General features: G+C 40.3%; 1 protein-coding gene across 3 annotated transcripts in view; it reads left to right on the top strand.

Moving 5' to 3' along the window:
• Positions 1 to 22,194, top strand: part of RTTN (rotatin) — an 89,023-nt gene extending 66,829 nt beyond the window's left edge. For all 3 annotated transcript variants that reach the window (XM_081875071.1, XM_081875070.1, XM_081875069.1), the window contains exons 41-49: positions 5,127 to 5,232; positions 7,380 to 7,477; positions 8,661 to 8,741; positions 9,208 to 9,334; positions 13,920 to 14,122; positions 15,992 to 16,259; positions 18,892 to 18,995; positions 20,457 to 20,526; positions 21,665 to 22,194. In XM_081875071.1, the coding sequence (XP_081731197.1) occupies positions 5,127 to 5,232; positions 7,380 to 7,477; positions 8,661 to 8,741; positions 9,208 to 9,334; positions 13,920 to 14,122; positions 15,992 to 16,259; positions 18,892 to 18,995; positions 20,457 to 20,526; positions 21,665 to 21,747 (1,140 nt within the window). In that variant the 3' untranslated portion in view covers positions 21,748 to 22,194. The remainder of the gene's footprint in view (positions 1 to 5,126; positions 5,233 to 7,379; positions 7,478 to 8,660; positions 8,742 to 9,207; positions 9,335 to 13,919; positions 14,123 to 15,991; positions 16,260 to 18,891; positions 18,996 to 20,456; positions 20,527 to 21,664) is intronic.
• The last annotated feature ends 5,128 nt before the right edge of the window (positions 22,195 to 27,322 follow it).

Here is a 27,322-nt window from a genome sequence, read left to right as displayed (position 1 = left end):
GTGGGCCGTGGGGGTCCATGGGCTGGTTAAACGACCCTCATGGGCTGCTTGGCCCATGGGCCTTAGGTTGTTGACCCCTGTTCTTATGTATCATTGATATTTGCCATAGTGTCAGCATGTGTGGGGGAAGATAAAGCAATTAGTAATTTGACTGGAAAAGTTGAAAATCTGAAAGGAAGGGAAGGTGATGCAAAAAAGAAGTGTCAGATAGAGATACTTGAGTCTCTATCTTGAGTCCACAGAGCCCACTTGAAGAAAGGCAGAAGAATAGTGTGAATAGGATTATGGGAGGAGGCGGAACTGGCTCCAGGTTTGAGGTAACCCTCTGGTAGGCCCATGCTTCTTTCTGTGGGCTCTGTGGACTTTCCTGGCTGTGAAAGTGTTTGAGGCACCATTGAGCAGCAGGGCCTAACTGTGCTTTTGTTATTGTTCTTTGTTTCCCAATATGTCCAGAGGAAGGCTTGGCCAAGAGCATTGTGGGAAACTCAAAGGCTGGCTTATAACCAAACACATGGGGCTACTCTAATGCTAGACCAGGGGGGTGGGAATTAAGGGGGTGGTGCTAGGGAAGGCACCTGCAATGGGCCCTACCAAGACATTGGAGTTATGGCAGCTGCTTGAGGTGCTGATGCCAGCTCTGATAAGAGGGATTGTTAAGAAAGGGAGAAATAAGAGGGGGTTGGTGGCAGCTGTCTCTAGCATGAAAACAATGTTATTGACTTCTTCCAGAGATGCATATCAGTTTCACTAAACTTTGTTGGGACCACATAATTCCTCTATTTTACACACTCTTGAGCATACTTCTCTTATTAAACATAAGTGAAAAAGAAGAACTGAATCCATAAATGGTTTTTCTATTCTAATTCTAACCTGCCCATATATTTGTGGCACATTTTAATACTATATTAAAACACGTGACTATTGAGTTCTTCATAAATTACAGTACTGTCCTATATTTACATAGAGTAAATCCCACAATATTCAGTGGAGCATACTGCCAGTAAGTGTAGGTTTTCAGGCTAAGTCTGAATCAAGCCCTCAGAATATCTGCTAAAGCTAGGGGTGTGGAGGAACATTATTTGGCTTTCAATGTAAGTTTATTTTCCTATTAAATGTAAGTTCAAAATCTCCTTTGTTATCCCACCCCTTTTTGCCCCTTTGAAATGAAATTTTGCTCTGAGACATGGCAGTGTGTTTGCCTTAGCTTTAGTTCCCTTAACTGCAATATTCAAGTGGTCTCAAAATATTGAAGCCAGTGTCTTCTAAATTTGATTGCTCTATGGACTCAAGGCTCTTGGCATCAGATACAGGATAATCCCATCCCATCTTAGCCACAGTGCTGTTAATGGTATTATAGCTGTCTATAAGCACCCTCTTTTCTTTTTCTTTGAGACATTGGTAAAATATTCTCTTGCGTACTGCTGATCGATATCTTTGCAGAAACAATTCCTGAAGTATTTTACTTCTCTATTTCCCTGTGTAAATTATTTCTTATTTGATTTACTGCCATCAAAATCATGCTCTTAAGCCATGGAATAGCAGTAAAATACTGAAGCACTTCATGCCTTGCTATTCTCAGCTCCCTTTTTTACAAAGTCAATGCCTATAGTTCTGTTACCCAGTGGATTGGGCTTCTAACCCATTTCTTTTGAGCTTTTTATTCTTGCAGTGAGTTCTTCTGTAGATGATGACTCTGGTGAAAATATTACTTCTGCTCAAGTACAGGTCAGAAAAATCTACCAGACCTTTACTGTCTAGGACCAAATAGAAGTCAGAAGATAAGCAGATCTTATTTAGGATGTTATATTCATCAACTGGCTAGGGCCTCAAGCCTGTTCCTCTTCCAATTTCTTTCCATTAATATGACCTGCTTCAGTTTAAATGAAGCTTAAATAACTTCCTCTTAAATGACCCATTCAGTGTTTGCTATCTTCAGTCTAACGATGATCCTAATTGTGTTGGAGGAGATTATTTTAATGGGAATCAATGTTCTTGAGGCAGCAGGTCTGGATCCAGTGTATTTTATTGGGAATGCATCTTTTTATTTTCTGTAGGCACTACTTCCTATTTGCACTTGGTGAATTGAAATGTGCACGTTCAATTGTTTGTCTGTCCTCTCTGCATTCTTCCACTCTGCCGTGTTGCTTCCTCTCTCTGCTTGCATTTCTTAAGTGATAAAATAACGAAATAACAGCATATTCAGCAAAATGATTTTTTAAAAAGAATATTTATTATATTTACATACATAAAACAGGAGATTTACCCCTTATTATCCCCCTGTGCACCAGCATGCCCCCAATTTTGGCTCTGGAGGGTCAGGAGAAAACACCAGAATTGTTCCAAATAGCAAGCTGATATTCTTGTGCAGACAAAATGCTTGTGACAGTGCAGTAATTTCATTCATAGACTAACAGGAGGAGGGTTTCAGAAGTTTCACTTAAGGACATATATATATGTTGTATATTTGTTTTTTGTTTTTTTTTGTTTTCCCCCTGCTATCCTGTGTCTGATTGTAACACAGTATGCGTTGACGATAAAATAAAACAGAAAAGCAAATAAAAATAATTTTAAAAGAACACAAACACACATTCAAAAGTAAACTCATGAAGAAGTATGTATTTATCACAAAAGATAGTAAAGGAAAGAAAATAGGAACATGAGTGAAAAGAGCTTAAGAGAAAGAGAAAAGCCCATGTTGGGCTCCCATGAAAATCTTAAGCCATACAGGTGAACCCAATATGGGGACAAAGTGATTCCAATTCCTCTGTATGTGGATTAAAATTTACACAGGACTAACAATCCTGGTTTGTGGGCCAGGTTTGTGCAAATTCCCTACCCTCCTCCCCACAACTTAAAAGAAAATAACAGATTTTTTTTGGGGGGGGGGGAATTGGCTGCATACATTTTACAAGCCCTAAAATGTGGTTTAGTGTTATGAGCCTTGGGCTTGTGCTTTCCCCACCCCTGGTGTGGACATAATTTAAAACTGAAGTTTTCAGTTTTGTCTTTCAGTGCCATTTAGTATGTTGTTTGAACTGGACAAACTGTAGTTAATCTTAAATGGTTCGTTGAAACAAGCCTGCTCATACAAAAGCAGCCCATACATATTTTTAAATAAGAATGAATAGAGACCAACCTACTTAAAAAGAAGTTGGCTCATTTCAGTTAACCATTGTTAGGGTCAACCATAGTTTGAGTGGGTTTTAACAACATAGCAAGCCATGGTTAATCTAAAACAGAAACGAAAGTTTCCAAAGCTCCTACAGCACAGCTGCAAGGAGCAGGGAGTACATGAGCCTGAGGTTTGCTGCAAGGTCTTCTTGTAATGTTAAAAACAACATCTGTTGTATAAAATCTATACGGTTTCAAAAACCATCTCATTGTAAGAGACAGCAAGAGACAGGAGTAATAAAGGAACAATCAAGAGGCAAGACTATATGCTGATAAGTGCTGAGGTTGTGAGGACCACCCTTGCCTTCTTGTTTTGCCACAGAATCACTTTCCTTGAGCATCCTTTGTATCTTGGCTGTTGGATGCTAGATGTTTTTAAGGTGTCCCTGGAAAACTTGGGTTTTCCCCTTGCTATGTCACCATGTAACTTAGAGCAAACATCACTAGTTCTTCAGCTTCTGTGCCTTGGAACTCACATCTGGTGTTAAAGTTCCCCTTAGTATCCAGTTGGCTAGAGAACTGTGGCTAACCTATCTGCTGTGACAGGCATAGGCAAACTTGGCCCTCCATATGTTTTGGGACTACAACTCCCATCATCCCTAGCTAACAGGACCAGTGGTCAGGGATGATGGGAGTTGTAGTCCCAAAACATATGGAGGGCCGAGTTTGCCTATGCCTGTGCTATGACATCTGAGCAGACTTACCCACAGCTCCACTGAGGCAGAGATATCAGAGGTCAAAGGGGGGGAAATTGAGGGTGGAATGAAAATATAGCCTACCTGGCTGGCAGGCTCTAACAGCTTGGTAATAACTGTCTCTGTAAAAGAAGTTTCCTGAAAAGGGCAAGTGACACTATTGCAGTGGCTGGATTCACATGCTGCTTTTTAAAAAGGCATGTAATTTCAGAGAAAGCAGTTAGAGTAGCAAAATCAAAGCAGGCACTGATGTAAGAGCCAGGTATATCGAACAAAGGAGACCAAAGAGGGCCTGAGGTTCACATCTAGAGAAGGGGAACAATAGTTTGAAATCATCTACATTGAAGATTTGATAAGTGTCATGACAAAAGGATAACTCATCATCACCTTTCCACTCACTGGTTATCAGCAGGAATAAAAAGGATGGCCACTTAAAATAGGAGGAACCTGTCAATCCAGTCACTTCTGTAGAAGTATTGGGTTAATTTGCAGATATTGCCAAGGGGCAAACTAGATGCGGCAGTGAAGGCCCACGTGTTAGAATGTTAATGAGCTCCTATAAAGAGAGAGGGTAGTAAAGGCAAGAAGGGGTACTGCAGCCATTTTTCTCTTAGTGCGGACTGTAAGATGGGGAGTATCCCTTGCCAAGAGAGAAGCTGCTGTGGATATGTTCCGGGGGGGCGGGGAGTGTGGGGCAGGGAAGGATTCAGTGACACCCTCCTGCCCGGCCAATGGATTGGAAGAAGGCCATCAAATTGTGCCTGATTCCAGACAACACTGAGGACACCGCTATACAGCTGTAAATAAAACATTTTAAGTGTGTTTCAAGTACAATATACAATGTGACACTAGATGGCAATGGTGAGCATTATGGAAAATTCAATGTATTTTAAAAAACTTTTTTAAAAAAAGCATTTTCAGAATGTTTTTTTATATGTGTGTAGATTCCACCTGAGGCATTTCTCTGGTTCTAATCTCTGGGAATCGAATGTAGAGTCTGTTCTCAATGGTAGTATAGTTTTCCACCCCAAATGAATGGGTTTTTGGGGGGGGTTGGGGGGGGTTCCCTGTGCTGCCAAGTTTCATTGAGATTTACATTTTATTATTTTGTACTGAATGCATTGTATGTGTGATGAAGGACAGTCTAGGAAACCAGTAAGTAAATGTTTAAATGGAATTTGCAGACATTTAACATGTAACTTCCTGCAGGATATGTTCTCTAAATTTTCTGTGTGGTAACCAATGTTGCTTTATTGGTAGAGCTATGAAGGAAAATCCTCTCAGGATGTGCTGAAGCGAGTTGCTGCCAGTGCTTTGCTTCCCCTTTTGGCTGTCAGTAAAAGTGCCCAGAAATGTGCTTTGGAAGGTGAGCTGCCTTGCTATAACACACACTGAGGTTGTCCTTACTGTGTAGGGAATGCAAAAACAGCCTTACACATCTTATTTAAAACAAGTGTTCCCAAGTCTACTTTTGGTGACATGCAAAACCAAGAGCAGGATCACAATCAACATTAGAACATGCTGGTTATGAGCATTACTAGAGAAATGGCACCACAACAGTTGGCTTTCATTTTGTCATGCATTTATATGTACCATTAAACAGACTTATCTGCTCAAGTGGTTCTGGTTCAATGACGGATATTTTTAGAAGTTTTGAATTTATGCACGTTAGTGTCTTGTGTGTTTCTGTATGTAAAAAGTCTGTCAAAATTGTATCCATATTTGTAATTGTAAGTGTTCATTATCTTCTCCTGGCCCTGAATAACCTGTTTATAGACACACCATAACCAAGCAGTGCATTTTGAATGCCCTTGAATCTATGAGAGCCTTGGAGTAAATCCCTTGTGGAGAACCTTGCATTTAGACAGTACAGTCTAGGTGGGAAAACACAAGGTTGATGTCGGCATGTATTTTAGCACTTGAAGAACCATTTTAAAGGTCTCCCGTGGCACCAATGTTAAGGTTCAGGCAGGAAGATCTAGTATTTATTGATGCCTGAGCAACCTCAGAGGGTTGTCGTTCCTCTTGCTTGCAAGTGAGCAAATAAGAACAAAATAAAAGCAGTTATTGGTATTCCTTGTGGGTTGGTTCCAAACTTGTGCCTCTGCAGATGGATGGGTTCCTTCAGTTCACAGAGAGAACCAGGACCCAGCAGAGCTCCCCAATGGAGGAAAGGGGGTGGTGGAAGATAGTTTTTACTGATCCCCTGTACCACCTCCCCATGTCCTGGAGGGTCTCCCCTCCTGCCAAAGGGGCTTTACAGGAGGCTGCAAAGAGGAATTGGTAAAAAAAAAAAAATTACACACTGCGACTAGCTCCTCACTCCACTGTGAATGAAACCTAACACTGAGCAGCGTACCTGCTGATAATTAATGATGTCATTTTTGTATGGTTAAATATTTGATAAGGATAGCATGTTTAAGGAAAAGCCAGCGAAATATTAAATAGTGTCTCTAAAAAGAAAAATCATACAGAACAATAACATCCATATTTACAGAACCAAAGCACTTTACTTAATAATCCCTTTCCAGATGTGTGGTAAAAAAAAAACAAGTCCCAAAACTTTCATGTCAGGGCCGAAGATGTGAATGGTTTGAGCCTGAGTTGCATAGGTTCTCAACCTACCGTTGTGTCTTGGTCAGTTGAATCCGTAGAAAAGAAATAATTGTACATTGAAGACACACTCTTTAAACTATGAGCTAATTGTAAAATAAGTGAGACATATTAACTGCCCGTTGAAATCCTCCCAAAGTAACAGGATTTATCCAGCAAGCTAGCCATACCTTTCTCTAAGATGCTATAAGCTGTTAGGGGCTATAGCAAACAGATTTCCACTGGACAGTCTACAGTTCCTGCTGGCCTCTGAGCATGCTCATTCCTCATTGGTCTAGTTTCCTTTTGTGGACTAGGGAGGGGCTCCCCATTTTTATTTGTTTTTTTAACTCTCTCTCCCGCCCATCTGCAAATGCCAGGATGTCCTGAGAATGACGATGCCTCCCTAGAGTCTGCTATTAGGGGGACTGATTGCTTAGTTAAATTCAAATGTAGTAACTTCAAATGTTAATTAGGCTTTGGCTACTTAAGCTTGTCATTTTGCATGCAGTATGTCACCTGAACACATTTTGTTGTTGTTGTTGTTCTAGAAATAATATAATGCACTTCCATCAGTATAAAATAAAATAGAAAATGTGATTTGTTGGTTACTGATAGAATGTCTGATACTTCCACATTTTGCAAGTACTGTGATACCTCGGGTTACGAACTTAATTCATTCCGGAGGTCCGTTCTTAACCTGAAACTGTTCTTAACCTGAGGCACGCTTTTGCTAATGGGGCCTCCTGCTGCTGCCGTGCTGCCGGTGCACAGTTTCTGTTCTCATCCTGAGGCATAGTTTGTAACCTAAGGTACTGCTTCTGGGTTAGCGGAGTTTGTAACCCAAAGTGTTTGTAACCTGAGTAACCATTGTATGTGAGTGTAGGCAGGTTTGTTGATAGAGTGCATTGTTCATTACAGCCAACCTAATAGAAACCTGCTTGGAACAGATAAAGCACATTCATGCACAACTGAACCTAGTCTCCTTGAGGCCTGGAAAAGCAGTCCCTAGGAAAAAGGTAATTAAAAAAGAAAATTTGCAAAATTGATATTAAAAGTTTGGAGTTTCTCCTACTGATGTTGCAGAGCACAATCCAGTGCATGTCTGCACACAAGTAAATCCCTCTGTGGTACTTGGGGTTTACTCCTGAGTAAATGTGTTTGGGGCTTAAGAAAGAGTGTGTGGCATAGTGGTTAGTGTGTTGGTCTGGGATCAGAGAATCTTGAGTTCAAATCTACACTCGGCCATGAAGCTTATTTGGGGACTACATATCTTTAGGTTCCAAGAGAAAACATCCCTCTTCTCCCAGGCCTTTGGTTAATTAAACAATCTGTGGCCTTTTAAACTGGGGGGGGGGGGGAGGTATTGTTTTTGTTTGTTACTCTGTTATATCTTTTCATGGTTTTATATTGTAAACTGCCCTATGATCCTTGGATGATGGGTGCTATAGAAATCTAATAAATAAAATAGTGCCTTTGTACAATGAAGCTACTTTATTCAAGCTTCTGCCATTGTTTAAAGCCACCATTTTCCTCTCAGTTTCCTTCATGTCCATTTTACTCAAAATTCTATTAATGTTTTATGCTTTATCCTTTTCATTGTCTCTCCCTTTTAGCTCTCACCCCATTGCCACTTTTGTTAAACAACCTGTCTTCACTTTTTCTCCCCCACCCCACCCTGATTTCATGCAAATCCAAGATTGTGATGTGGCACTACAAATCCCCCAGTGCAGTCTGCTTGATAACATTCTTACATTTTTATTACATGTAAAGAGAAGAGCAAGAGCAGACTTCTGTTGAGCCCTTTTGAAAGTTGCTGTTTGTCCTTTCCCCTACCCAGTTTATCACCTTACTTTCGTTCCTTCCCATTGCGCTTTTGAGAGCAAACCCTTTTATTGCCATCCAGTGAATTTGCTGTGTTTGAAAACGTAGCTTCCATTATGGATTCCATATTGTATCGCTCTTCCTTTATGTTCAGTAGAGCTGAAATGTTTCTTCTGCTTTAGATGAGCTTATTGAAATTCAATAATCTTTTCCACAGACAGTTAGAATGCCAGTATCTTAGAAAGCAAGGTGGTCAGGTGCAATTCCAGTGTGGTAAAATAAGTCCAGAAGCAAAAGGTGCTATATATGTCATATAAAGCAGTTTCTGGTTAGATATTGATGCTAAATCACTTTCTTTATTTCTTTTTGTTCTACTAGGATGATAATAACCTCAGCAAAGAAATAAAGCTTGTCATGCAGCTCCTAAGAAATTGCTTCTTTCGAAATGAATCCTGCAAAGTAAGAGATGTGGGGGCACATGCAACATTCAGCTGAAAATGTTGGTGGAGGCACCTCTTCCAAGCACTAGCAGAAGCTTCTGGAACAATCTTCCTTCTGTCTTTACATCCAGGGGATTCCATTTTCTGGAACTTCAACAAATTCCAAGATGTATGGTGGTGGTGGGGGGTGATTCTCTTTACTGAATGTAAGTTGCAGTGTGGGCCTTCCCTCCCCCAGTAAATCTGAACTTACACTTTCTGTTGTATTTGAGTGTGGTAAACTCAAAATGGCTTCTATACTCTGCTTGGTCGAATATGCAGTTGCCGATTTCCTTAGCCACAAGATGAAACATTATTGTATGCCTTTAAGTACCATATCTCACTGCTTCTATTCATTAGTTGTGAGGGTTTTAACTTTTACTCACAATTTCTCTTATGAAAGTAGCTTTTCAGTATTATACTGTCCTCTTGTCTCTGTCCGACAGGCAGCAGCCCTTGGAACTCACCTTATCTCTGTTTTGCATGCTCTGTGGCCGTGGCTTTTAATGGATGACTCACTGATGCAAACAGCTCTGCATTTGCTCTGTGTCTACACGGCAAACTATCCTTTAGGTGGGTGACGAGTCAGACTTTTGTTTACTTCTTTATTTGTATATAAATACGTGTTCCACCCTTCTAGTGCCTGTACGCTATGCAGGGCAGCTAACGACACTTCAAAATAAAACCAAAAATGCCACAGAGGCAAGAGCTGCAGAAAAAACATCACAGTTAAACAAAACCTCAAGTCCTCTGCAAGGAAAAGTCTGCTGGTAATAAAAATGTCTTCCTCAGCATTTAAAAGACAGAAATGGGAGCCCCCATGCCTCCCAGGGCAAAGGGCACATGTTGGTGGTGTGGCCACCGGGTATATTTTGTACTGGAACAGTCGCCAGAAAATACTAATCCAAGCAAAAGCTGTGAGGGGGAAACTACAGTCATCATTTGTTTTGTGCATTATCCTTTACTGTCCCTGTGCTGTGCAAGTGAAAGTCCTCTTCAAATTCCCTACTAAACATGACTGGAAAACTTATATAACATGCACGCCTACTTCCTTAAAGGAATAGGTAGATATTGTAGAGCGGAATCAACTAACCCTGTTTGCTAACAGAACCCAGTGCAAAGGCTCTCACTAGTGCAACAGGCCCTCCCCTTCTCCCCACCCCCCACCGCTTTGGAGGGTTGGGAGAACCCCACAATAGCATGGCGGGAGATTGTTTCATCAGCTGACTTTTGGTCAACTAACTTTTGCTCAGAGTAGACCCATTGAAATTTATGGACCAAATGATCATTAATTTCAGTAGGTCTACTATGTGTAAAAGTTAGTTGAATATGGCCCTGTGTTTCAGTTACAGATAGGTAGCCGTGTTGGTCTGCCATAGTCAAAACAAAACAAATTCCTTCCAGTAGCACCTTAAAGACCAACTAAGTCAGTTCTTGGTATGAGCTTTCGTGTGTGTATCTGAAGAAGTGTGCATGCACACGAAAGCTCATACCAAGAACTGACTTAGTTGGTCTTTAAGGTGCTACTGGAAGGAATTTGTTTTGTTTTGACTATGGCCCTGTGTTTGTATACAATATGGCTACCCTTTGATATCATTTATTCTTTCTTTCTACCCATTTTCTCCTCTCATAGCAGTTAATATTTATTTATTTTAGGAATAAGCACAAAATAGATATAAGCACAGTGTGTCTACACAGCATCCATAGGTACATTCTGTTAACAACCAAATTTTCTGTCAATCAGCAATACCTTTCATAAGACTTTTTTGAGATGTACACTGACTGAACCTGTATGGAGAGCCAAATAATTTTTGCTAAATTAAATACCTACACCTAGCATGGCTAGGTTTTACATTACAGGAAATAAAGAGTACCATGAGTAGGCATCTGCATAGCTTCAGAATCGGAGGAAACCCAGGCTATGAAAGTTTCAGACATCTGTTGTTTTGAGGAGGACAGTGAACTTCATTGCATATAGCAGCATTGACTTTCTAATGTGGGTGATAAGTTCATGCGCTCAGTGAATCTACAGTATGTGAACTCTTATCTCCTGTGGTTCCGTTTTCCACATTAACCTATAATTAGTATCTGTGAGGCTAATGCTTATATTTCTGTTTATGACAACTTTTGTATGAATAAATTGAAAGCGTGATTGGGAAGAGTGGAAAATCTTACTTTGATCTGTTGTCTTAGAAGATGAATGCATTTCTGTTTAAAAACAGCCTTGCCTTTTATATATTAAATAAACCACACTATCATAACAATTCAGCAATGTGGTATACAGCATACAAAATACAGTAACATCAATTGAAATCTTAAGACACACAACCTTCTATTTCTGTTGTGAATAGATTCTGAAGACTGGTTTCTATGCACATCATTACAGAAGTAGCTTTAATTTCCTGGTAGTCTTAGAAAACATTAAGTCAATTTAAATTATCTTTCTAGACATTGCAATGAAGAGCTGTGCATGTCCAAGGTTCTGCATGCCTGAGGTGGGCTTTAGACTTATGTTCTCAAACAACAGCCTTCAGTTTTTCAAACTAAACTGAGAAGACACTCAAACACAGACTGTAATGCAGCAGAGCATATTCAAAGAAAATACTTCAATTCAACTGGGCAGGCCATTACCTTAAGCATGCTTTCAATAGCATTTAGGGCCATGGCCATGGCTAGGAGCCTATGTCTGCAAACCAATTTTTATTCATACATTAAGCCAAATTACGTTCCTCAAGGCATATTCTGGGACCTTTCCTGTGCAAAAGTGCACCAGTGTAAAACTATTACTACTAGAGATGTCTCTGAATTTTATAACTCCTTGGCAACTCAAAATGCTCACCTCAGATATGAGATGAGTATTGTGACCCTCAGGTTCTTCTCTGGCTTGGATTTTAATCTGATTCAGAAAAGAACTTCACTCCAGCTCTATCTTACCTGTTAGGGAACTGCCATCGGCTCAGGCGAGAGATAGAGGGGGAGCTGTGTTACAGGGAGCCTCCAAAAATCTTGTGAAGGAGTTCCTCTTCAGGCGAGGATGAAAGCTGCACCTCCAGTGGAGAAGAGGTGCAAGGACCAGAGGATGCTAGAGAGAGCCTTAACACCGCGCCTGAGCAAGCCAGAGAGGAGGGAAGCACACCCCTGCCATCCCCAATCATGTGCAGTAGTTTGAGGCTCAGGGAGGGGCGGAAAAGGCTTGGGGTGATGAAACTTTTATGTTGGAGGAGGTACAAAAACAGACCACTCCTAGATTCTGCTAGTGATTGAGCCAGACATGAACTTATGACGCTCTTCACTGTAAATAGTTTGCACCAAAATAAAGCCTGTAAAACACAGGCTGGAGTCCTGCCTGGTTACTCTCAAGCAACCGCAACAGCATCTGACATTACCCATCTATAAGTCCCCAACTACCCACCAGTTTACTGGTTGTGGAAAGAAGATATCTGTTCAGGGCTTGATACTACTGTGGTAGGAATCCAAGCATCAGGAGCAATTATGAAATGTAGTTTTCTCAGTTCTCCTGAAATCCAGAGTTACACCAAGGGTCAATTTGGCTGGGAATAACTTGAGAGGCTTTCAGGTTTCAAGGAAGGGGATGAAGAAACTGCTCTGCTTATTCTAAACTGATTTGAGGAGTACTGTGGGGGCAGTTAAAAAGAGAATCTCTTACAAAGCACAGAAGGACCCTTGTGTGGGCAGGAAACCACTAATAGTTTCAGCATCCTAAATTGTTTGGGTTATAATTAAACAATGTTCATGCTCAAACAGTGCAAAAATTAAGTGGGTGTGATCTCTTTAAGAAGTCTTATTATGTTTTCAATTTATTTGTTGCCTCTCACTGAAGCCTCAAGTGGCTCATCTTTGCAGCTCTTTATTTAACAGGCTTTACGTGATTAGATTTCCAAGATTTGATGGTGGAAAATTATTAATGCATTTATGTCAAGAGTTTTATGAAGATAAATTATATTTGCCACTAATAAAATTTGTAGATTGCATTCATATATGCTTTATCCAAAATGCATTTAAGAATGGATTGGGCCAACTTTCCACCTAGTCCAAATTCTGTTTTCGGCAGTGGCGGTGCAGAGGTGTCTCAGGAGTACTCACAAACAGCATGAAGACATCACCCACCCACCCCAGTTTGTCCCCAACACCTGACAACTGCTTTTGGACATTGAGAGCATTTAGCTGCCCCATCTAACAGCATCTGGGATATCTATTCTCTAATGTCTAATTCCATTACTAAATATTCTGGCAGTAAATTGTATAGTTACAATTATGCAGTTGTAAAAGCACTTGCTCTCCACCTCCAGTGCTACTTTGAAAAATCATGATTTGCTCCCTCTAATACCAAACTTAGGTGGTGAGTGCCTAAAGGACTTGGGGCCCCCGGAACAGGAGAAGGGAAATATCAACATGCTGAGGGGAATTCTGCAGGTGGGGAAAGAAACCCTAAGAGGACTAAGTAGCCTGATGAGAACTGATCATGTTTTGTAGCCACAGATTACTGGGAAGAGTGATTTAGGAAACAGTGGGGATGTGATAGAATGCCCTGCTTGCAGGAAGCAGCTGGCTGGATCCCTTGAAACAGGAGGCAAGGACAAACAGCAGTGTTGTGCTGAAGGACTATCTTGTAAAAACTGAATACAATTTGTTCTCGGAATTCTGTTAAACACATCTAGACATTTTAAATACGGTATTATTGGTCCATGGACTGACCGAATACTTCTAACCTGAAGAAAGTAAATAAAAGCAAATGTGATAGAAATATTGCACAATCCCCATGAAAACTAAATATCCAATTTTAATTCTCTATTGCATGGAAGTGTATCTAGATATGTACATGCACAAACTGTTTCTGGTTATTTTAACTGACCCAAATTGAATGTATTTCCTATTGAGAAGAAGCTTGAAACATAAATTTTATTCTCTGATCAACTTACAATAATCTTAGTAGAAAGCTGATAAAAAAGGCTGCATAAATACTTTAATGGTTCATTCATAGGTCTTGGTATGTTGTTTCAAAAATACATATTTCATAAATCATAATGAAATTGATAAGATTACATTTTTATATGAAAAGGATACATGTATTTATGGAAACTGTATATGTATAAGTTTTTCCTGATGGTTAAATGCAACTGTGGTTCCATCTTTGAAGGCTGTGGTTCTCTGTGTTTGGCAAGCAGTGGATTGTCTCCTCTTCAAACAGCCCAACGAACAGCAGCTGGAAACTCTCTAATGCACAGCATTGTGAAGTTGGCTGCCCAAACCCCAGCCGAGAACAGCACAATCCAACAGATGACCTTTAATCTTCTGGCTAACGCTGTTGTATCTCATGACTGCAAGGGTGTTCTTCAGAAGGTATGCATACATTTTATTTCTAAACTTCACAAAGAAGTTTAGGTTTTGCACAAAACCAAGTGAAGATGTTAAGACACTTATGTGGTTTGAACCAAGCAAAAAATTGTGAACAGAAGAATGATGCTTAGGATGATGAATTGGAGGGTCAGTTATGGGGAAAGGCATAGCAAACATAGGCTTGGTTCATACATCACATTAAACCATAGTTTATTTTAAACTATGGCTTAAAGTGAATAAGCAGTATGTTATCATCAACAACAATGGAAAGTTTTTTTTAAAAAAGCTGTTTTCTATTATTCATCCATGTAATTTAATTGTTGGTTATGACAATCTGCAAAAACAACAACTGTTATACATGATTTTTTGCCACAGGACATTATTCATTTATTTTTTAAAAGAAAAGAATAGTAGTATAGGCATAATTTAGTTACTGATTTTGCATACAAGCCTAATTTAAAGACTATGGGTTGTATTCAACTAACTTTGCTCAGTGTAGATCCATTGAAATTAATGGATTGAAATTAATGGACCCTTATCCTGGAATATCTTGCTGTAGGATTGCTTCCTCATTGCTATATTGTGCACGCTGTTTTCCTGGCTGCTGTTTCAACTGCTGTACCCTATTCACCAGTTTCCTATGTTGCACATCGTAAAGTAAAATAATTAGGATAATATTTGCATACAGCTCCAACACATTTAGACATTAATTATTTGCACTGTCAGTATACTTTGTCATGTGTCAACATTGCTTTTTGTGGAAAGGTGGGCCTCTATCCCTTGATCTTCATTTACATTCTTTGCTGCTTTGAAAAAAATGTCAGTATTGTTATCTCAAAAATGAAAAGCATGGGATGTGCCTTTTTCCAGAAATGATTGGCTTGCTTTGATGCAATAATTCTCTTTTAAATAATACAGTAATTTCCTGCTTATGCTTGATGAACGCTGTCGGAAACTATAAAGCACTTAATCATTAGGGCAAATCCCTCCCTCATCTGTGAGCTCACGATCTTCACTGCTTCTTAGAGCAAGACAATGAGTGGAACAAGGAAATAATAGTCTCTATTCCTTTTGCCCATCAAGCAGAGCAGAAATGGGAATTGATTGTGTCCTTCCTTCTGGTCTCGATAAGTTGGTTGGCATAGTACAGCATTCCACACTTAAAACTACTTTTAACTTTGCTATTAGTATTATTGCTTGATTTCTATACCAAAAATTCGGTTTACAGAATGTGAAATGAAATGCAACAGAACAAAATAAAGAGGCAAAAATACAAAAATGGGTCAGCTGATCAGAAAGTTATTTAAAAAATAATGATTCATATGTTAAGCTTGCTGAAGTAACTAAGTCTTAAATTAGTATGTACTAATCATCTGCTTAATGACACTTGTCTGCCATGAGGGTTGAGTATAGCTCAGTATTAACACATCTGATGGCAATAATGTTTCCAGATTATAATGCATAAACTGGATTGACTGAACAGTGTAGGAAGAGGAGGATTTTATTTATTTATTTTTACTGACTGCATTATTAATATCTGTTATGAAAACAGCATTCTAGTTTCAGGCTGGTGTTGAATTTTTCATAATTTCAGGAAGTTTGGGCAAATGGTACGTTCATTCTGTTCTGTTTTGTGCAGGCTGAGGTCATTCACTGAAGCGATGGTCAGGCTGAAGCAATAGATGAAAATATGCTACAATTTGAAGGGTCACTTGGGAGGAAGAGCTAATTTATCAAAACTGCAGAACAGTGTTTCTAGATCAAAGCTTCTGGAGAAATAGCTTATTTGAGGGAGGAAATGTGTTTCACAGAAGAACCTTGAAATGGTGTTCTTCAGTAATGTGGTATGCTTTTGCCCCTGTCATATTCCAGAGTAACTTTCTGCAGAACTTTTTGTCGCTGTCATTGCCAAAAGGAGGAAACAAAAGCCTTGGTCCCCCGGCTGTTGCTTGGCTGAAACTCCTCTTGAATTTATCATTTGGAGAAGATGGGCAGCAAATGATTGTGAAGCTGAATGGTAGCTTAGATCAGCTTATAGAGATGGCCAAGTACAAACACCGAAGCCATCCATATACGATCCTTCTGATTCTGCACAACACCTGCTTTAACCCAGTCAACAAATCCAAGATACTGGCTAATGGTAGGTACTGATTGTTTAAAGCGTTGCCTTGATACAGCTATGCTATTTTATAGTAATGATAAATTGCCATATATATTAACCTTGGTGAGTACTGTAGATTCTGGTGTACAAGACAACTTTTTAACCCCGGGAAAGAGGTTAAAAAGTTGGGGGTCGTCTTATACGGCGGGTATGGGCGGCACGGAGCGCAGCCCACCCACCACTGCTTCTGCGGTGGCTCCGAAGCAGCGGGCGGCTGGCTCGGCTCTGCGCCGGGAGAAAGGCGGCCGGCACGGAGCCCGTCCCCGCGGTATATAAGATTTTATATATGATTAAACTTGATTGAGAACTGTGTATTAATTAAATGTAAAGGTAAAGGGACCCCTGACCATTCGGTCCAGTCGTGGCCGACTCTGGGGTTGCGGTGCTCATCTCATTTTACCGGCCGAGGGAGCCGGCGTACAGCTTCCGGGTCATGTGGCCAGCATCACTAAGCCGCTTCTGGTGAACCAAAGCAGCGCACGGAAACGCCATTTACCTTCCTGCCGGAGCTGTAACTATTTATCTACTTGCACTTTGACGTGCTTTCGAACTGCTAGGTGGGCAGGAGCAGGGACCGAGCAACAGGAGCTCACCCCATCGCGATGATTCGAAACGCCGACCTTCTGATCAGCAAGTCCTAGGCTCTGTGGTTTTACCCACAACGCCACCCGCATCCCCTAATTAAATTTATACAGTTGCTAATTAAGCATTTTGGAACTCTAGAGCACACTGTTCAGTTTTTGCAGGGAGTTGGCTAGGGCACTCCTGAAATAAATTTATCACATGCTGTGGCATGCCAACAGATAATTTATTTAAAGAATTTAGGCAGTACCCTTTAGTGCTAAGCTCCAAATTGTGCGCAACTTAAAATCAGAAAACATGTACAGTAAAAGCATAAAGTTGCACTACAGTGGCTATAAAATCTGTAAAATTAGAAGAAAATAACCCAGCTAGAAAAACAAGTTACCTCCTACCATGAAACATATTGGAATGCCTGAGTGTTTGTATTATAAAGTACTTTGCTTGGCATCAGGCAGCTTTTCACATGTGGACCATCACTACCGAATCACCTGCTGGCTGCTGCCTATGTTTGGTGAGGGACACCCAGAATGACTAGGCAGGCTGATGTGATAATATGGACTGTCCCCTACCACAGCCTTTCCCAACCTCTGTTCCCTGGATTTTCTAGGACTACAACTCCCATCAACCTCAGTGCTCAAGGAGGGGAGGTGGGTTGTAGTTCAATAACATCTGGGGACCCAAGCTTAGGAAATGCAGTGGTACAGGACAGTCCTTCATATAACTTGGACCTCAGCTGTTTAGGACTTCATAGATCAGGCATATGCAAACTCGGCCCTCCAGATGTTTTGGGACTACAACTCCCTCCATCCCTAGCTAACAGGACCAGTGGTCAGGGATGATGGGAGTTGTAGTCCCAAAACATCTGAAGGGCCGAGTTTGCCTAGGCCTGTCATAGATAGTTACTTTGAATTGTGCCTAGATAGGGGTTAGTATTTTAATGGAAAAAGCATTCTTACATCACTGCAAATTAGACCCCAGCTAAATGGATCCATAAGAAACCTGCACATATTTTGTCATCATATGGTGTGTGTGTGCATGTCTGTATACACATGTAGTGGAAGCAATGGAATGAAACAGAATTTTTATATGTTGCAAGGTTTCTCATGAGGGGAGGGGGCAACAGATGAAGCTACATGTTACTTTCTAACAGAACTCTTAACAGTTTCGATCTACAATTACCTTCATACTTGGAAACCTTTCTTAGGCAATCATTATTCAGCTCCATAATCTGCTTTAAATATAATAGAACAGAATCCTAATATTCTGAAGCTCCAGTTACAGATAGGTAGCCGTGTTGGTCTGCCATAGTCAAAACAAAACAAATTCCTTCCAGTAGCACCTTAAAGACCAACTAAGTCAGTTCTTGGTATGAGCTTTCGTGTGCATCTGAAGAAGTGTGCATGCACACGAAAGCTCATACCAAGAACTGACTTAGTTGGTCTTTAAGGTGCTACTGGAAGGAATTTGTTTTGTTTTGACTAATATTCTGAACATGGTGATAATGGAATGCCAAGTGTGCAGGTACGTTTTGAAGACAGAAAAGGATGTGTAAGAAGCAGCAGAATAATGGGTTTTTGCCAGTGCAGGTGGGTTAAGATTGTCAGTGTCTTAATTCCTACCCACTTGGCTTTTACTAAAGCATATACTGGTTTTTTTTTATTATTTAACAGAATTTATATGCTGCTTGATTGTAATAAAAGCAGTGATGTATCCATCTCTTTTCCACAACTTTTGGGTCTCCTAGGTAATTAGAATGCCTGCTTTGTAATTAAGATACCTGCAGTTTCTTGGCTTTACATGAAATTTAATACAGATTTATTTTTACAAAGAACACTTTCTAATGGCAGAAGTCAGGAGTGATTAGTTGAAAATAAATTATTCTGGTGATATAAACCTACTGTACGTACAGTTGTAATATTTACCAGAGAAAAAAGAGACAAATTATCCACGGGAGTGAACTGGAGAAGCTGAAACGCTGATATAATTTCCTTTTGTTCGGTGCATGTGTGGTCTTTTGTCTTCCTTGTAGATAAAGCCATTGCACTGCTATCTGACTGTCTAGAAAGTGATAATCCTGTAGCTCGAAGAATAGGAGCATCTGCACTTTGGGCTTTGCTTCACAATTATCAGAAGGTTAGTGTTTTGGGTTCTGTTTTTTTTTTTTTTTTTAAATTGGATGTCTCTCTTTTGACATGTATGCACTGAAGCTTTGTAGCTTTTTCTTATGTTTTACATTATATATCTTACCTTTTCATTAGCATGGTCAATAAGATTGTACATCATTTTTAAAAATGAAAGCTTGCAGCAAAATTGGCAGGTCTTCAATCATTTAATCCATGATATTTAGCACCCCCAAGTCAATGACCCCTTTGGATTGCCAATCAACATGCTGCTATAATGAGAGAGGCCACAGTTGGAGAAATTTTTCATTTCTGTGTTTTGCATAAAAGCACAGGATGTAATCTTGACAATTGTTAAATTCCTTATTCCTGTGAAATAGCAAGTTTTACACTGGGATTATTTACATTCAGCCTGTATCCCACTTTCTCTTTATATTCTACCGCCATACTTACAATTTTTGCCCAAGGGTCCTTACCTTCTGCCTACCAGTTAGCTTCCCGCTGTATACCCTGCCCATCCATCCTTGCCCTGCCAGTATAGGAGAACTAGTGTGTGGGATGCTTTAATCCCAGCCATACTGAAAACTGCCGTCTCACAGAAACTGGTCCTAGGGCCATTTTGTTTCTGACAACTTCTGCCTGAGAAGTTGGAGTGTTTGTGAGTATTCCTTAGCATCATGCATCTTAAGCCATTGGCCCACGTTTAAGGAAGTCCAGGTCAGTGATCTCTAAGAAAGCATCCACTGCATGGCAGCTAATAAGGTTAAGATCACTGTTTCAAACTCTCTAAAGCTTCATAAAGTTTGATTGATGCAGAAGTGTAGAGCATTTTCATAATTTCTTCAGCTCTGTGGTTCTGATACAGCCTCACCTGTTAAGCACCCCTGAAGCTTACAGAATCCTTGAGAACTAAGTACTGTAATTACCTGTTTTCAGAACCCTGTTCTGGGTTCCGTTTTCCTGTTTATGCCAGAGTGTGAAAAAACATTTCTGTTCTGCACCCAATTACACTTAGTGGAACTCCAATTCTATTAAAAAGGAAATGGTGTCTGTTTCTGAAAGCACATATTCTTCCTCCACTCTCAGCCTCTGCACTCCTCCACTCTCAGCCCTATGCTCATTCCAGCACCATTGCATCCAGCAAGAAGTTGGCAAGTGTGTCACACAGCATCTTAATATTCAAAGAGGAACTTTCTGTTATGCTGAGCTTTGCAAACAGCCATGTTCAGGGAGATTGTGGCTCCTTTTATTGGCTGTATTTCATTGAACTCTGGTCTCTCTCTACCCCCCCCCTCCTCTGCCCCACAGCACTATGCACAATGGTGTGCTCACATGTTGCATTCTTAAGTTTCTGAATGTCATAGCTTTGTGGCCTGCTGCCAATAAATGACTGCCAAGGAGAAGGAATGATCTTAAGAGCATCGGCACGGGGGAGTTAATACAGTCATTGGATTATTCTTTCTTTGTGCTACAGGCAAAAGTGACTTTGAAGAACCCATCAATAAAAAGAAGAATAGACGACGCCTTCCTTTCAGTCAAGAAAAGTACGTTTTTAACGGAGAAAATTTGGTTTTCCATCTCAAAAGGAGTAGCAGCTGATGCGGGGATTGTTTTGCAAACAGCTCATCAATATTCAGTGTGGACCTCAGAAACAAACACATAGTATGCAGTACTATTGTAAATGAATCCCACTGAGTTCAATGGAGCTTGCTCCAAAAGGAAGTGCGCACAGGTTTGCAGCAATGTCAACAAACTTCCTGAAGCTTTGTGTTCTTTGGACTGTACTTTTGACATTCATAATGTGCCTTAAAAGAAAAAAGAAAAACCTTTTTACGTGAACTAGCTTAGATTAGTTTATTAGTACTGAATATTGGATATATCTGTATATAGCTTTCCCCCATTGCATATTGCCTAAAATCTTAGAGAAAAGGCACAGTCAAAATTAGCCTTTTAAACAGAATCATGCACGTCATGAGCATATTAATTCTGAGAAAGACTCAGACTGGGTTAGACCCTTACTAAGCTTCCTTTAGTGGACATGGAAGCCTGCTCTGTAGGGTTGGGTTGCCCAGGGGAGAAGCATGAGTGGTAGTGCTTGAGTCTCCTTGTACTCCAGTGGGAGCCTCCACTAGACCAAAGTTCCTTCCATAAACATTTTCACAGAGCCTGCTTTTGAGAGCTCTACTTACAGTAGTTTGATCAAGGGGGGCAGTATGTTCTCAAATGTGATTTCCAGCATTAGTTATATAAAATTATCGTTGGGCGATTTGGGGAAAAGTTTAGCTTGATACTAGAACATATGCTTTGCATGGGAAAGGCGCCAGGTTCGGTCTCTGGCATCAGGCAAGGTTGGTAAACACTCACTTTCTAGAACCCTGGAGAGTTGCTGCTAGTTTGTGTAGGCCAGGGGTGGGAACCCCCCTGCCTCTCTAATCAGTGTAGACCTACCTCAATGAGCCAGATAAATCAGTGATCTGGCATGTGCTGCTATAAACCAATTATGGTAGTATGCTTTCTGAAACCAAAGGCTTATTAGAACTTCTGCCCTGATTGTTGCTTTAAAAAAATACAAAAGTTTAGAAGGACCTGCCTTTTTAATGTTACTTTTAATTATCAGATAGATTAATTGCAAACACCTGATGTGATGTGTGCGGTTCTCTCCTCTCTCTCTCTCTCTTTTAGCTCTTCAGCAACAACAAGAAAACCAGCAAGATGCCTATCACTTCAAATGCCTGGAAGCCCTTGTGCTGCTTCTCAGTAGCTAACAGTAGCAGTGTTGCAGAGCTGGTTCCCTCCCCTTTTGAAGGACACCAGAACCCAAATGGAATCTTAAATCCACTGAGTGGAAGAAATCTACCACTAAAGAATTATGTTAATTCTTTGTACTGAGGATCCTGCACCACAGAAACTCCACAAAATGTGTTTGTCTGTGGCAACCCTGTTCCAGTGCCTTGATGCTATAAGAGGCAAAGGAAAGAATGGAATATAAAGCATGGATTTTTAACAATGTACATTATATTTTTATTTTTGATACATTTTACACACACTTTTTGCAGTGTCTTTACACATGTTTGCTTTTAGAAGACACGCTGCTCTTCAGCTGAAGCGTATTAATTATATATAAGGAGGCATAGCACTTACAATATAAATGATGTAAAACATTTTTTCCACAATGTCTGAACTTGTATAAATAAAGATGTCACCAAAATGTTGATTGGCACTATCACTTGCAGTGAGAAAAGGAGGACTGCCTCTTGGCTGCTACTGTACAGTGATTCAGCCTAGATACGGAAGGAAATGTACTCAGGCTGTGTTACCTCTTCCTCATGAAGCAGATGCTGAAAAGCCACAGAGATCAGTGCCAGCCAAAGGCTTTCAGAAAAGCTTGGGCTGCAAAATGCTAACATCATGTCTTGTTCTACCATAGATCCATTTAAATTCACTTCAGAAAAGGGCAAGCGGGGGAGAGTCCCCTTCTTCTTGTGCCTTCCATCTTTCCCAACATCAGGGTCTTTTCCAGGGAGTCTTCTCTTCTCATGATGTGGCCAAAGTATTGGAGCCTCAGCTTCACGATCTGTCCTTCCAGTGAGCACTCAGGGCTGATTTCCTTCAGAATGGAGAGGTTTGATCTTCTTGCAATCCATGGGACTCTCAAGAGTCTCCTCCAGCACCATAATTCAAAAGCATCAATTCTTCGGCGATCAGCCTTCTTTGATGGTCCAGCTTTCACTTCCATACATCACTACTGGGAAAACCATAGCTTTAACTATACGGACCTTTGTTGGCATGGTGATGTCTCTACATGATAGAGCATGATAGAAGTGGATAGAAGTGGCATGGAGAAAGTGGATAGAAAAAGTTTATTTTTTCTCATAGTGCTAGAACTTGTGGACATTCAGTGAAGCTGTGGATAGTTAAACTAGATAAATTCATGGAGGAGAGGGCTATCAGTGGTTACTAGCTGTGATGGCTGTGCTTTGCTGCCACGGTTGGAGACAGTGATGCTTCTGAATACCATTTTCTGGAAACCATAGGTAGGGAGAATACGCTTGAATCCTGCTTGTGGGGTTTCTCACATGCCAGGCCCTCCCCCACGTGTATACCAAACAGGGTTGGAACCTTATAGCGAAGCATCCTGATTCTCCACAGCAAAAAAGTAGCATTTTGAGGTGATAGAACATGCAATGAGACGACAAGCCAGAGTTGTGTGTGCTCTGATATGCACCTCATGATGAATAAATGAAAAAGAACAGGCAGAATAAGTACATGGGCAGCATTCATATAGGACTGGCTAGTGTATGTTTTTAATGCAATATTTCCTTTTTAAACATTCCTGTACTAGCTCACCTTTTGGCAAAATGGAGATCAAGGTACCAAGGGAGCATAAAACTCATCTTCCTTCATGCTCTATGTTTTAAAGAGGTTTATGAGGGTCTCGTTTTTAACATAAATTATATTTTAAATCTCCATATTCTAAAAAAATTGAAGTACAGCTTCCCTTTATTATGTTCCAAATGGCTTTAGAGTACAAAGTGTCGATGACTAAGAATCCTTTCAGGAGTATTAAGTATTGTGTGCCTGTCTTGGATCTGTCCAGAGTAGGTTTTGAATCACTGGTGTCCATAGCAACAATGCCACATAATAGTTAGTTAGCTTTCCTTTGATTCTCCAGCAGGCAGTTCTGTCTCAGATGTTCACCATCCCTATGTTCTGACAAAACAAACATCAACTTCAAATCCATATTCTACTTTCGTGGCTTGCTTTGTATTATTTTTTTAGGTTGCATGCCAAATAACTAGGAACCATAAATGTTACCTCTTTATCCCCTCCTCCCACTCCAGCTTTCACTTCTTTCACCATCCTTCTCATATGGTGAGGTAAGTGGAAACTAATAAAATAGAGTGTTAAATGAGAAGAAAGGCCTTGGAGGGATATTGTTAAATGTCTTTTGAGGCAGCTGAAAAATGTGTTGCACCTAGATCTAGATTTTTGTCACATCGGGTTGTTAAAAGTACTTCTAGAAAAGTGTACTTGAGGAAATGTGAAGCACTATGGAAGAAACCTGAGAAAATCACTGTAAGAGTAATACTTCTCAAAAGATAGCAGGTTTAAAAATGGAGGGAAATGTCTGTGTCATCTGTGTGTTTAGGAGCTGTTTAGATTTATATTTTAGATTCTTATCCTATGGCTCTAAATAAATGAGAGATGAGTGACCTCCCCCAACTAATTTTGGATTGGTACAGGAATTGAAAGCACTTTTGAGATTTTTAACGAGTTTTAGGAACTGAAATAAAGCTTACTCCAAAATCAATTCTAATTTGCTAAAATATTCTGGTTATGCCCTTTCCAAGTATTCCATATATCAGGTGTGAGGAACCTTTGACCCTCTTGGTGTTTCTGATCTACAACTTCTGACTGCCCTAGCAAGCATGGCCTACGTACAGGGCCGGGTTCAGAGAACACTGCCATCTGAATCTGGAAAGGCTGAGACTGTTTTGAACTGATGCCTAGATGCAATGGATGAGGACCAACATACTGAGACTGAATCCTAATAAGAAGGCAAGTGGTTCCTAGGTCTGGGAGTTGTCATTGATTCTCTAAGGGTTTGCATCCCCTCTGAAGAAACAGGTACATACGTGCTCCTCCATCCATCTTTAACACTGGGGGCTCAGGTAATCTCAGTAGTGTGCGCGGCAAGGTCCTAATAGCAGTGCCATCAGGGAAGAAAGAGATTTCGCAGGGCACTTCGGTAGGAGGCATTTTGGGGGAAAGCTGTAGCCCTTTCTAGGCATTCTGAAGCTGGGCTCACTAAACATGTATGTGAAGGTAGTGACGGCAACAGCATGGGAATGACCAAACCAGATCTGCTCCCCCTCAAATGCCATTTCTGTTCTTTTCCATGAGTTGGAGACTGGCTGTATGAAGCAGGGAGGCTCATTGGGGCTCCCTGTGCATTTAGCACTGGGTTTATGGATAAATAAGATAGCAGATTGTTGCCTGTGTGGCATATTTTGAAAGCTGCATCTTTTAGACTCTTGTCTGCACACATGGCCCCTCTCCTGAAGTGTGGTTACATGAATCTATGTTTGTAAGTTAGTAGGTGAGATATTCAGCATCTTTACCTGACATGGAAGTTGGTTTCGGAGCATTAATTTCCCATTTCTATCCTCTTTGGTGCCTGGTCAAAAATTTATTAGCTCTCATTTTAAACTGTAGCTTTTAATATATATTTTTTTAAAAACCTACTGAAAGTTGAGAGAGGGAAGGAGAGAGAAACAAACAATATAGTATTACTGTTGTCTTTTTGTCAGGGTTCCTAATTTATGAAGGCAAATGACAAGTTCTGGTGTTCTTTTGTGAAAACGAGCTATATTCTGCATGTTGTGGAGGAAATTTCCATGTACAGAGGAAATATGTGTGGGTTGCTCTGTGAAAACCACAGATCTGACGATAATCCATCCATTGCAACAGTAATAGGGCAAACAGCAAATGTTTCATGCAGAAAAGAATAGAAATACAGTAAATAAAGAGGGCAGCTAGCTTCATGAAGCTGGATGACACACGGTTATCAAATAGCGAATTAAATATCACTTGTGATTATTACAGATGGGAGAGAGATTTGGTTCTCCCAATTAAAAGTGCGACCCCCATCTAATCTGCCCTTTCCAAAACAATACACAACAGAAACACAGCTATCTTTCAAAATTCACACTTTTCTCTGAAGTTTTCAGTGCAATTCTCCGACGAAACAAATGTGTAAAAAAATGCATATACGAGGGGAAAGTATGCATAAAAATGCAGTTTTAGTGAAAATAATATTAAAATGGATTGCATTAGGCAAAACTGCATATATTAGGAGTAATGTTAATGTATTTTGTTGAGGACTTCTTTAAAATAAATCACAAAGTATGAAGAATTTAAGAGTAGAAAAATGAGAAACTGATAGAAACTGTAATGGACATAATTTCTCAACCCTAAGGAGTATAACCATGGTAGAATGCTGCTTTACTTAAATGTGTTTTGTAATACTGAGTGTCATGCCAAAGCCTGTGCTCCATTCCCCCCCCCAAAAAAAAAGTTTATTCGGCTGTAAAATAGGCTTTTCTTTTTCTACCTCTTGTGTGGAACAAATTAGAATGTGTTTAAAATTTGTAGTGGGTGTGGGATTGCTCTTACTTTATTGTAGACGTGGGGCTGTGAATGATGCATGTTTTCCTTTCCATTCAACTTTTCTTCAAAGTTCTGCAGCTGCCCTGGCTTCTCACGCTTACTGATCTGAAAAAGCCCCATGGGAGGACTTGCCTCACAATGTCTTCCCCCAAGTTCCGTTTTAAATTTGGGAAGCTGGGGTGGATATCTACATAATGCGTGAGGCTGGTGTGCTTGCTTTGTTGTTGTTGTTGTTGTTGTTGTTGTTGTTGTTGTTGTTGTTGTTGTTGTTCTTAAGGGAATTCCTTTCTTTTTTCTCTTTTTTAAAAGTTAACAAAAAATACCTTTTTTGCAAGTAAACAGACTTTAACTAAAACAAAAGCAAAGAAAGACAGGGCACACAGAATCTCTGCCTTCTACACTTACAGTACATCCCAGCCTTGCATGTCCCACAGTTTTCACCAAGGAAGGGCACTTGGGAAGGCTGCGCAGTGCAGATCACGGGGAATAATAATTTGTAGAATGGAAGCACTGCTTGGCCACCTTGGAAGTATGATAGACACAATAAAACACCCTGATCACCCCCATGATAATTTCACTAAAGATTTATCTTGGGTTAGAAATACATTAAATGCATAATAATAATAAAAAATTATTCCCTCTGCAATCCAATTGTTAGATCTCAAGACATTTAGAGCTGTCTAAGGGTGATTTTTTAAAGAAATAGAACATCCATCTCTGAAGGCAAAAGGGAAAATGTTGTTTTGTGTAGAATGAATCAATCAGGAGGTTCTTGTAAATTGCCATTTATCTGTTTGCAGCAGGGGTGGAGAACTGCATCTGGGTCGCACTCTTCTCTGCGCCATGCCATGCCGGCCAGCTTTGACAGGTGGGGATGGCTGCCGACCTGTCAGTCAACTGACATCACTGTGATGGCACAGCACTTTGAAAGAATCAACCATCAGCTGACTGTTTGCACTTGCAAAATATATCTTCTATGTGCCTCACACTTCACAGCTGTAGGGCAGATTGGAGTTGTTGTTGTTTAGTCATTTAGTCATGTCCGACTCTTCGTGACCCCATGGACCAGAGCATGCCAGGCACTTCTGTCTTCCACTGCCTCCCGCAGTTTAGTCAAACTCATGCTGGTAGCCTCGAGAACACTGTCCAACCATCTCGTCCTCTGTCGTC

The sequence above is a fragment of the Podarcis erhardii genome (genome assembly GCF_964252035.2).
Source record: "Podarcis erhardii genome assembly, chromosome: 8".
Taxonomy (NCBI): Eukaryota; Metazoa; Chordata; class Lepidosauria; order Squamata; family Lacertidae; genus Podarcis; species Podarcis erhardii.
Note: the sequence above shows the minus strand (reverse complement) of the source record. Positions and strands in the feature narration are given on the sequence as shown.